General features: G+C 33.8%; 1 protein-coding gene across 12 annotated transcripts in view; it reads right to left on the bottom strand.

Moving 5' to 3' along the window:
- The window catches only part of VPS54 (VPS54 subunit of GARP complex), a 189939-nt gene that overhangs the window by 80555 nt on the left and 96892 nt on the right, over positions 1-12492 (bottom strand). For all 12 annotated transcript variants that reach the window (XR_009248588.1, XM_058683940.1, XM_058683932.1 and 9 more), the window contains 5 exons: positions 9115-9241; positions 8104-8211; positions 5604-5659; positions 4256-4352; positions 171-511 (listed from right to left, as the gene is read on the bottom strand). Coding sequence is in view for 11 of the 12 variants with exons in the window: in XM_058683940.1 (XP_058539923.1) it covers positions 171-511; positions 4256-4352; positions 5604-5659; positions 8104-8211; positions 9115-9241 (729 nt within the window). In the remaining variant the exon portion in view is untranslated. The remainder of the gene's footprint in view (positions 1-170; positions 512-4255; positions 4353-5603; positions 5660-8103; positions 8212-9114; positions 9242-12492) is intronic.

Below are 12492 nucleotides of genomic sequence, written 5' to 3'. Positions count from 1 at the left end.
CCAATGCTCACCTCCTTACATTACATTTTCAAAAAGATATGTGTTTTGTAAAATTAATTTATTTTTGTTAAATTAAATTCCAAGACCAAAGTTCATATGGTTTTTCAATAAATTGAAAAAATCAGTCTTACTCAAAATCTTATAAAGTTGGCAGCAGTCAGCATACTCACATCATATCCACACCTCCTGGAGTAGCAGATGATGATGTCTGCTCTTTGCTGGATGAAGAATCAGTAGTACATTCTGGTTCGGATACCGAATCACTGCTGCAGGGCTCACTATTTGGAGATGCATTTCTTTGAGAGGTAGTGTCGATTGCTATAGGTGTTAATTCACTCTCATTGAATGCATCACTTATAAACAAGCCTTCATGGATTAAATAAGCCACTTCTGTGTCCAGTGAATTGTCTTTTGCAGCATTCTTCTGTTGTGAAATCTCTTCCAATTCCCTGGTCCTTCGGTTTTTGTCAAGAACTGAGAGAACAACGCTGTGAATGATATTTAACGTTGCCTATAAGAAAACAGGATATATTTTTAAAGGATTTATTTTTAAAAAAAATTTTTTTTTCAACGTTTTTTATTTATTTTTGGGACAGAGAGAGACAGAGCATGAACGGGGGAGGGGCAGAGAGAGAGGGAGACACAGAATCAGAAACAGGCTCCAGGCTCCGAGCCATCAGCCCAGAGCCTGAAGCGGGGCTCGAACTCACGCACCGCGAGATCGTGACCTGGCTGAAGTTGGACGCTTAACTGACTGCGCCACCCAGGCGCCCCTGAAGGATTTAAAATAACATGTATCTAAAGTCCCCAAAAGTGAATTCTGGATATGTACTTTTTAAAATCTTATAAATGAGTGTCAAGGTCATGCATGTCATAATTATACCAATCTTTTATCACAGTAAAGGTGACTTTGTGAAAAAGAACTACTCAAGAGAAATGGGTTCCCTAAAGCTTAAGAATGGAGTTCTGTATTTTCACTGATTTAAGTAGCAATCTCCTGAAGAGTACATTGCATATATTCTAAGTATCTTAAATAGGTTACACTAAACATAACTTGCCTACCATATATCTAGTAAGGGGTTAAATAGCCACAATATACAAAGAACTCTTACAACTCAACAAAAAAATCTGATTAAAAAATGAGCAAAGAAAGTATTTCTCCAAAGAAGACATACTAATGGCCAATGAGCATATGAAAGGATGCTCAACATCACTAATCATTAGAAAAATACAAATCAAAACCAAAATGAGATACCACCTCACACCCATTCAAATGGCTACTATCAAAAAACAAAAACAAAAAACAAAACAAGAAAAACAAGTATTAGAATAGGAAGAAACTGGAGCCTTTGTGTACTGGTAAATTAAATTATGAACTTCAAATAGTTTATTCCTATAATGTGGTAAACACTAGTAAAAGCCAAAACAACCTTTTCTGATTATAAAAGTAATACCTCTCTTTGTAGAAATATTTAGGAAAAACAAAGAAATGAATAATGAATTTAAATTATACTGCCAAAAGATAACCACCAAAAAGACAAACTGTCTCTTTATTGTATGAAGATGAAGAGATAATAAATCTTTTTAACATAGCTGAGAACATACTATATAAATAGGCCTATACTGTCCCTTCACTTAATGTTATAATCTATGCATTTTCTTCAACATTAAAAATCCTCAGATGCATGATATTCCATGGTAATGAATATACCAGGCATAATTTACTTTACCCTTCCCTCTACTGTTAGACATCTGGGTTCTTTCCAATTTGCAGTTATTTGAAAATTCTCAATTAAAAATGAACAGCTTGTAATTAACATTATTTTTCAATGAAATCATACCCTTACAGAATCATAAACTTTTTTCAAAGAAAAAAGTACCATATTTATAGGTTATATATCATCTTCAAAGATGTTTTACAGAAGTATTAGCTTAAGGGGTCTAAATGTGAAAATGAGAAACTACAACTATAATAAATCACTGTTCCCATATTGTATATATATCAAATAAAGATTTGACTTAGTTTAACTGATAGAGAACCTAAAAGTGAAATAGCTATAAAAAAATTACTGGCAAAAGATATGAAAGCAACCCAAGTGTTCATTCATAGATGAATGGATAAAGATGTGGTATATATATACAACGGAACATTACTCAACCATAAAAAAAGAATGAAATCTTGCCATCTGCAACAACATGGAAGAATCTAGAGGGTATAATGCTAAATGAAGTAAGTCAAAGAAAGACAAATACCATACGATTTCATTCATATGTGGAATATAAAAAACAAAACAAACAGAGAAAAAAAGAGAAAAAAACAGACTCACACATATAGACAACTGGTGGTTGCCAAACAGGAGAGAGGTGGGAAGAAGGGTGAAATAGGTGAAGGGGATTAAGAGTACACTTATTGTAATGAGCACTGAGTAATTTATAGAACTGCTGAATCATTATATTATACACTGGAAACTAATAGAACAGTGTATTTTAATTTTTTAATATTTATTTATTTTTGAGAGAGAGAGAGAGCACTAGTGGGGAAAGGGCAGAAAAAGAGGGAGACAGAATCCAAAACAGGCTCCAGGCTCTGAGCTGTCAACACAGAGCCTGATGCAGGGCTCGAACTCACAAACTGTGACATCAATCATGACCTAAGCCAAAGTCGGACGCTTAACCAACTGAACCACCCAGGCACCCCTAGAACACTGTATATTAATTATACTTAAATAAAAAAGAATACTGGCAAAAAGTTGGTCAATTCTACAATCTGCAGTGTAAGAGTTATATACATCCAGACATACAATAATAGAAGTATGTGTGATGAAGTCATGGCAGGAATATGAGAAAAAGTAAAAACATGGCTTAGTTATTTGAGCAATCCACATCTATAGGTTTGCTATCGTCACTACAAATGAGTGGGACCAACATTTTGGTAGGAGCCTAAAGTACAGTGAATCACATTTTTAAAAACTTTTCCCACTCAGAAAGGTTATACACATGACTTAGCATCACTCCAATGTTGATAAAGTCATGTCACAGATTAAGTACCAAAGTCCCCCGGGCCATTTAACAGAATACTAAGGAGATGCCAGGGATGTTAACTAGCACAGGTAACACAATACTGACATCTGATAATTCAAAGAATAGCAAATTTCACAACCTGTTACATTCAGTAATTCCTAAGCATTGTCTTATTAAAACACGGCTGTGACATGTTAATGATTCTAACTACAATGCATTAGTCTGTGACATCTTTTCTTCTGAAAAATGCTCTGTGGCATATGTTCTTTTCTTTATATTGACTGGTTTAAAATTAAGTGATTATACTGAAGAGACAGAATAATTAAATGTAAATGCATAATCCTTGATTGGACCTCAGATTAAAAAGTGAAATAAAAGCCTGCAATAAAGGCCATTAGTAGAGCAATTTAAATATGAATTATATGTTAAAAAATGCCATTGGGGCGGCTGGGTGGCTCAGTCGGTTAAGCCTCTGACTTTGGCTCAGGTCATGATCTCACAGTTCGTGAGTTCAAGCCCCACGTCGGGATCTGTGCTGACAGCTCAGAGCCTGGAGCCTGCTTCAGATTCTGTGTCTCCCTCTCTCTCTGCCCCCGCCCCTGCTCACACACTGTCTCTCCCTCTCTCTCAAAAATAAATAAACATTAAAAATTTTTTTTTAAATACCATTATATCAGGATTAAATATTTCTAGAAAACATTAGTGGTTTAGAACAGATTTTTGAGTGTTTCACATACTGTGCCTCTAGATAATCTAGAGAGATTCAAAAATCACAAAATCATAAGAGGAAGTATTATTTTTATAATATTTAATGCCAAGTAAGCACTATATTTTTTAATATAAAACTTATCCTAAATTATTGAGTATTAAAATACTCTGAAGCATTTCAAATCTTATTTGAAACCAAGGCTCTTTAGAGAAATTACAAAAACAGGGGTGCCTGGGTGGTCAGTCAGTTCAATGGCTCATTCTTGATTTTGGCTCAGGTCATGATACCACAGTTCATGAGACTGAGCTCTGCATTGGGCTGTGTGCTGACAGCATGGAGCCTGCTTGGGATTCCCTCTCTCTCTCTCTGCCCCTTCCCCACCCCCTGTCAAAATAAACAAACAGTAAAAAAATTACAAAAAACAAAGAAATTATGTTTTTCTAATCCGATTCTATATGTATATATCTAGAAAGTGGACTTAATTTTAGCGATATTCTGGATAAACTGAAAATCACATAAACTTACCTTAACTCTTTGTAGGAAAATTGTAAACTTAGAGAAAATGTCCTTCAGCAAATCAAACCACTGAGGAAAATTCAACATTCTCATCTGATCTGCAAGCCTAGAAAAAAAAAATTCAAAGAAAAAAATATTTGTCTTTGGGCACTTAGGAGTTTATTCTCAAAAGATACTTCTATATTTTCAATACAGGAATTTTTCTATTTGAGAAAATTTCCTAGGGAATAAAATTTAAAAGAAGTGACTCTCCAGGTCCATAGAGCTTTTTTTTTTTTTTTTTTAATTTTTTTTTTTCAACGTTTTTTATTTATTTTTGGGACAGAGAGAGACAGAGCATGAACGGGGGAGGGGCAGAGAGAGAGGGAGACACAGAATCGGAAGCAGACTCCAGGCTCCCAGCCATCAGCCCAGAGCCTGACGCGGGGCTCGAACTCACGGACCGCGAGATCGTGACCTGGCTGAAGTCGGACGCTTAACCAACTGCGCCACCCAGGCGCCCCTGGGTCCATAGAGCTTTTAACAGAATACCAGTAACTTAATTTTTCCAACTACTAGTGATTCCTGCATTGTTACGGTTGCTTCAACTAATTCTGAAACAGAGTTTTCACTAGGTAATAGTGTAGAAATTAAAACCTCTCAATCCTTATTCTATGAATTTGGCCTGGAAAAATTTCACAGTGATTCATATTGCTATTCATATCTTGGGCCACTTAATAAATAGAGTTTAGATATCTATATGAACTAGAAATTCAGTTATAAAATATTTATCACTAATCTCAAAATGAAAAAAAATAGGAATTTAAAGGGCGAAAACAAAAAATTACAGACATGAGGCAATTCAAAATCATGTACTCAAATTCCTCAAAGTCAATTAGAAGCTGGGTTTTAATCAGATAGCTAAATAATTTAAACATAACACTGTGATTCCTCTGAAATGGACCATCTTCAATATCTCTCCTCCATACCTACGTTGTAGCCTCTAGCCCTGGGAGGCTGACCTGCTGGGCGTGGCCAAGGAGGAGCCCTTACAAAACACTGGAAGGAAGAAAGGTACTGATAGCTCCACCTCCCTCCCTGAGAGGTTGTCTCAGGAGGACTGCCTCCAGCACTGCAGATCACTTCAACTACTACAGGCCTTTTTTTTTTTTTTTTTTTTTCTTACTACTAAGTGGCCTTCTCCTGAATCCTACTGTTTTCTTCTCTCGGCCCTTAAAGGTACTGCACTGTCACTTGTGATTTTTCTACACTCTGCCCATACCTTAGTAAATAATTCCTTAATTAAATCCTCCTCAGATTATTCTAATGTGTCATCTTTTCCCTAACTGATAACTCCCAACATAATATTTATACTTACTTCACAATAACATCTGTGTCAATTTCTTCTATTTGTGAAACTTTATTAATCACACACTGCAAATTTTAAGAAAAAAATTCAGTTAACATCTTTAGAATTCTAAGTACTTCGTGGTTCATTTACATATTAAAAATGGCTTCCACGGAAAAAAAAAAAAAAAATGACCTCAATGACTACCATCATTTTACCAGACGTCTCTTATGTCTTTTATACACACGTCAAGGTGTATAAAACACTGTAGCATTATATCCTTACCCTATTAAATAATTATTCCAGGATATGCTTGAACTGTTATATTAACTAAAATCCCCTACTATTTAAAACTATTCAAAACCACACACCAAACAAACAGAACAACACCCAGAACCATAATTCTTAGTAATAAGGTATAAGCCCCATATTAAAATTCCAAAAAAAAGTTCATTTTGGAGGTTATGTTTTCTTGCAATATATGTAACAGATTAAGTTAAAAAAATGCTTAGACTTCAGGAGAATCCTGGGAATTACAACACAGCAGTTTCATAAAATTTGTTTAGAAGTATCACATACATACATAAAATTACACAAATTATGTTCAAATCTATTTTTACAAATGGAGTACACTTGTGTAATGAAAACTCAGGTCATGAAATTAAACACTGCCAGTAAGCACCTCTCTTGCTTCCCTTCTAGTCACTACTTTCTCCGAAAAGATACTATCTTGATTTTTAATAGCACAGATTAATTCTAATATCATAATTACAAAAGTGTGTCTCCTTTGTGACTCCTTTGTGTCTGGTTTATTTGGCTCCACATTATATATGTGATATTCATCCATTTGTTCCATGTGATTTATTCATTCTCATTGCTGTACAGTATTCATACAAATATACCACAACTCGATTTTTTTTTTTTTTTTTTTTTTTTTTTACTGATGACAGAATTTGGGTTTTTCAAAGAAAAAAAAAAGAAAACTTTGGGCTTTTCCAGTTTTTATTACAAATAGTGCTGCCATGAAATATTATGCTGTCTTGGTAAATTTATGTATGCATTTCTGTTGATAAATACCTGGCAGAATTGCTGAGTTACAATATATGTGTACATTTAGTGCTAGTAGCTATTGCCAACAATTTTTGAAAGTGGTCATAACAATTTTAAAATATAGTGTTTTAGTATTCAAAAGAAGTAAAAAAGGTGGTATGATTACTAATCTTTTTTTGCTTGTTTTATTTAAACATTAAAAACTCAGAAATGTACATTCAACCTGATGATGATCATTCAGCCTAATAAGTATATTTAAAACTATTGTTTCTCATATTTAGAAAAACTGAAGTTTAATGTTTAATGATATTTATCAGAGTAAAACAGCAAAACAAAGATGAGACTGAAAAAGGTTTTAGTTTACAATAATAATTTCTTAAAGATAAGGATAAGAGGAAATAAACATTTACCTACTGCAGGTGAGAATGTATTTGGTAAAATCTTTTTAGAAAGCAATTCAACTCTATCAAATAGCTTTAAAAATACTTTTCACTCTCTGACCAATAATTCCACATCTAGAAATCAGCTATAAGAAAATAGTCTTAACTATGGAAAAACCCAACAAAACTTTACACCAAATATGTGTGTTACAGTGTTCTACAGTACCGAACTGAAAAAATGTAAATATTCAACACAGAGGAAAGGCATAACTAATAAAATGTGGATAGGATTTTATACAACCATCAAAAATGATGTGTCTGAAGGCTTATAAGAGAAAATGCTTATGTTATGATTCTGAAATGTATGTACAATTCACAATCATATATACAGTATGATAGCAACAATGAAAAACATCAGTAACAATTTACACTTAGAATTACACTTAAAAATACATTTTTTTTAAGGGAGAGAGAGAACACACACACACACACACACACACACACACACACACAAGCTGAGGGGAGGGGCAGAGGGAGACAGAGAAAATCTTAAGCATGTTCCACACTCAGCACAGATCCCAATGTGGGGCTTGATTCCATGACCCTGGGGCTTGATCTCAATGTCCTGGGATCACACGACATGAGCCGAAATCAAGAGTCAGATGTTCAACCGACTGAGCGACCCAGATCCCCCTACACTTAGAAATATTCTTAAAGTGATAATCTTTTGGCTAGTATGTCTATTTTTTCTTCTATTTTTCTATATTCTAAGTTTTTAAATAAATGAGAAAATGTTACTATTATACTGCATATATATTATTACTAGATCATGTAAAAATAAATTTGATAAAAAGATTCTAGGGGCACCTGGGTAGCTCAGTCAGTTAAGCATCGACTCTTGACTTCATGGTCTTGCAATTCATGAGTTCAAGCCCCACATAGGGCTCTGCACTGACAGTGTGGAGCCTGCTTCGGATTCTGTCTCCTTTGCTCTCTGCCCCTCCCCCACTCATGCTTTCTCATTCTTGAAAAATAAACATTAAAAAAATTTAAAAAAAAGATTCTAGACCAAAATATATCAAATAAAAATGTATATTTACCTGTTTAATGATATTCTTTGCTGTAATAATCATTTCTTCACTATAGATTTCTAAAAAATTAAGTTTTCTTTGTTTTAAAAGTCCAAATACAAGAGATACAAGTCTTTCCTATTAAAATAAAAGTATGGAATTTTACAATTTAAATACAGAATAATGTCACTCAGAAGTAGAAATATTCAACATCAAGCGTTTCATTATTTGATCCTCAGATCTCTATCCTGCACGTGGTATTTTCTAGAAGCCCCCAAAAACCCCTTCTACAGCAATCTTGTCATCAGATTATTGGAGTCATAGTTTTAAAAACAGATAAATCCTAATGCACTACAGTGGATCAAATGAAGCTGTCTTGGGGACAAAACAATATGAGTACATTTTAGCATAGTTTTAACAACTATGCTAACAAGTAGGTAGAAAGTATCCTTCTCAAATCCTGATGACCTGGACTATTTGTGGGGAATTAACTGCTAACACATACAAAAATCTCTTTACTTAGGCTGCTATCAGGGCTTCTGGATCCTTTCCTAGTTCTTGGTGGTAATCAGCATTGAAAAGTCAGCAGATAAGTGAAGCCTGGATCTTATGTATAAGCATATGCATAAAACATGTTCATAACAGGGGTTCAGTGACTGTTAATGACTGATAAGTTACTATATAATAATGATCACTTTTATAACAAACATACTCCAGTACATGCATACACATGGATATATGTTAATTCATCCTATATCTATATTTTAAGCTTGGTTTATAAGATATATATATAAGACCTCATTTTAAATTCAATTTCTAATTAAGCTATAAAGTTACTTTATTCTCTAACTTCATAGGATAATGAACAATTATGGTGCTTGCTAAAATCACATAGTTAGGGAAGGACTTCACAGAGGTCTGACTGAGCTTGAAATTTTTTTCTGCTCATTATAATCTGAGAAGAATGTGTTCTAAACTAATACTATTAGGAATTAACACTAAGCAATGACACCAATTTCATCCACAGTTTAAGACACGTACCTCTTCTAAAATTTGACAGTCATCATCCAGTGGTCTGTTTAAGTCACTATGAGAATAAGTAGAAAACTCTGCAATCATCATTTTATCTATCAGTTTTTCCAATTCACAAAGTTGTGATCCCAAATGCCTACAAAGGAAGAGGAAAATGTGACATATATTCTTTAAAAACCCAAATTCGCTCCACAGTCAAGGAAACTAGTAGGCAAAACTTTTCTAGCAGCAGTATTTTGTGCAACAATGTAATGTAAAATGGAATCCTTTAACAAAAATAACTGCAACAGTTTCACATCATCTCCCATATTCTTTTCTTCTTACATGTTTAACCTCCAAACACTTAAATGTGTTGTAGGACACATAGTTCTAGAAATTTCATGACTGCTTTTTTTGTCCGCTTTTCACAGACAAAATATTCAGCTATTCTAAGTCCTTTCCTAATTAACCATTTACTGCATGGCAATGCCAGTAGCTCCCCAGCCATTCATTTATTCCACAAATACAAATACAAGTGCCTACTACAGCCCTGTCAGGGAGATATAAATACCTAACGGATCACATGGACAGACTGACTCAATTCAATCTCTGTTATGAATAGTCTGAGTTACTGTGCAATCTCCCCCAGGTCATTATACTGAAAGTCATTAGAACACAAAACTGAAAAAACAAAACTGCTAAGAAACAGTATATCCATGGAACTTTTTCTCATAAAATATAATGTTCCTTTTTAATCTACCTCTAATATTTATAGATCCTACATAGGATTAGAGTGAGAAGGACTCTAATCAGATGAGCAGTTGTGGGGATGGTGAAGGCAAATACTGCAAACAGGATTTGGAACCAATTCCCTAAAGAAAGCATGCAGTAACCAAATGACAAGATTGATGCATGCAGTCTGCTCACCAGGGAACTAAGGATCACTACCTTCACATACAAAGAGATCTTTACTATACAAACTAAAAGCTTCATAAAAACAATGGATTAAAGAAAACTAGGTGATGTAGTTGGCCAAAGTATTTCAAAAATTAAGTGAAATGGGCCAACGAGAAATGTTTATATATTATATAAAAAAATTTAAGCTCTATTTTTGGTATAATTTCAAAATATGTATATTTAAATGTCTAAATTTAAAATTTACCTTAAATTTAGACATTTGTTATTGAATAAAAAACAAACATTTAAAAATACATATACTCACCATTTACTTGAAAAACTAGCATCAGCAACTATCTTTATTAAGACCAGATACAGCACATTTTTTAAAAACTAGTTTAAACTATGTGACCTTTGGGGCGCCTGGGTGGTTCAGGTGGTTAAGCATCCAACTATGGCTCAGGTTATCATCTCATGGTTCCTGAGTTCTAGCCCCATGTAGGGCTCTGTGCTGACAGCTCAGAGCCTGGAGCCTGCTTCGGATTCTGTGTCTCCCTCTCTCTCTCTGCCCCTCCCCCATATGTGCTCTGTCTTTCTCTCTCTCTCAAAAATAAACATTAAAAAAATTTTAAATAAAATAAACTATGTGACCTTTTAGATAGATCCATTTTTCTCATCTAAACAACATATGGTAAGCAGTGTAGTGATAATTTTGAAAAAAATCCAATGGTGAAATAATGTATATATTTGCATTTTGTAATATGAAAATTATATTTCTCAGAGCCAATTAGAAGATAGTAAGATTCTCATAAATGACACCAGTGTCTCACAATAAGCTAACTTAGAACATATTCACTAGTACAAACTAAAACACTGCCATAAGGAAGTTTGGCAATGTCTAGCAAATTACATAGGCAATTAACCTTTGACCTGGGAATCTCACTTCTCAGTATCTGTCTCAAAGATACACTCTTAAAAATACAAAAGAACATATACATTCATTACAGCACTGTTCATAACTGCAAAGGAATACAAACTACTCAAATGCTGAAAAACAGAGGGCTAGTTGACTATATCGTAATAGACACTATACACTTTTAAAATAATTGAGGAATACCAAGTAATATACTATATACTGCTACAGTTTCTCAGTCTTCTTTTTTTCAGTATTGTCCCAAGAAGTCCTTTTAGACCTTTTAATTCCTAATCACCACCACCAACCCCCCCACACACTAATATCACATATATACTGTATATCTGTTTATATACCTTGGCCCCCTGGAGGGTCACAAGTCATTATAATATCCAAGTTTTTCTTTCACCCTCAAGAACAACTTTTGCCCCCTTAAGGTGATAGCCTCCCATTGAGAATACACACTGTAGAGTGATCTCCAGGGTATACTGTAAGGTTAAAACAGCAAGGTGGAGAAAAGTATATACAATTTACTAATGCTTATCTAAGATGAAGAACAAAGACAGAGATGGCTGGATAGATGATGGATAAATACAAACTAAAACATTTTAAAAGGGTGACTTATAGGGTAGGTAGGAAGGAAGGAAGGAACAAGATAGAAATTAAATTTTTCTGAATATCATTTGTTTCAGAGATTTGACTCAGAACCACATAACTACTTAACATAGTTATAGTACAAGATTACATTTAATAAATTCAATCCTTAAATATCAAAAGCAATGAAACAAATGAATTTAAATACACATCAAGTTAGCAGCAAATGTACACAAAGAAGAATTATTTCAAGTGACTTTAAAACGTAATGTACCTATTCATCCCACCAGGATATAGCTTAAAGAAGAGAAAGAAATCCTCCATGTTTGTAGTAATAATACTGTTAGTTCTGAGAGCATTCTATGTATACTGTGGGATGAAATAAATGAGTAATTATGTTAGTGTCATCGAGAGCCACAGTTTTCACCTTCAGCCTGTTTTAAAGGACTTACATATATAAGATTAAAAAAGTAAAATCTTTATGGTCCTGAATTTAAATTAGGACTATCAATATGAACTCCTACTTTTTCTTTAAAAAGAAAAATCTATTTTCTAGCTCTGTCCACTACAAAGGTCTAGAGATAATGACCAATCCAGTAGCAAGGAATATCTCTGGTATCCAGAGCATAATTTCTCAATACCATTTCCTACTGAAAGAAACTAGTGCTCCCTAGAAATATAGTGGATTATAAGTCTGGGGGAAAAAATGTATGATATGAACATCTAATCATAACACAAAGTAAGAAAACTATTAAGCAAAAGCTCATGGAATTATGTAAAAGGCCACAAGAATGAACCTGAGGAGATTTCTACAAAAGACAGAACATTATGAACACTGACAAGAATAAAAACAGCAAAAATCTTAAATATATACAAATCCACATGCTTACAAAAATATTTTTAAATCATCAGTTAACTTTGGAAGACACAAGATTTTCAATTTGTTACTTTTAAAACAGCTAAATGAAAAAAATAAAGGAATCTAGAATTTATTCTGCCTCTCC

This window comes from Neofelis nebulosa, chromosome 9 (genome assembly GCF_028018385.1).
Source record: "Neofelis nebulosa isolate mNeoNeb1 chromosome 9, mNeoNeb1.pri, whole genome shotgun sequence".
Lineage (NCBI taxonomy): Eukaryota > Metazoa > Chordata > Mammalia > Carnivora > Felidae > Neofelis > Neofelis nebulosa.
Note: the sequence above shows the minus strand (reverse complement) of the source record. Positions and strands in the feature narration are given on the sequence as shown.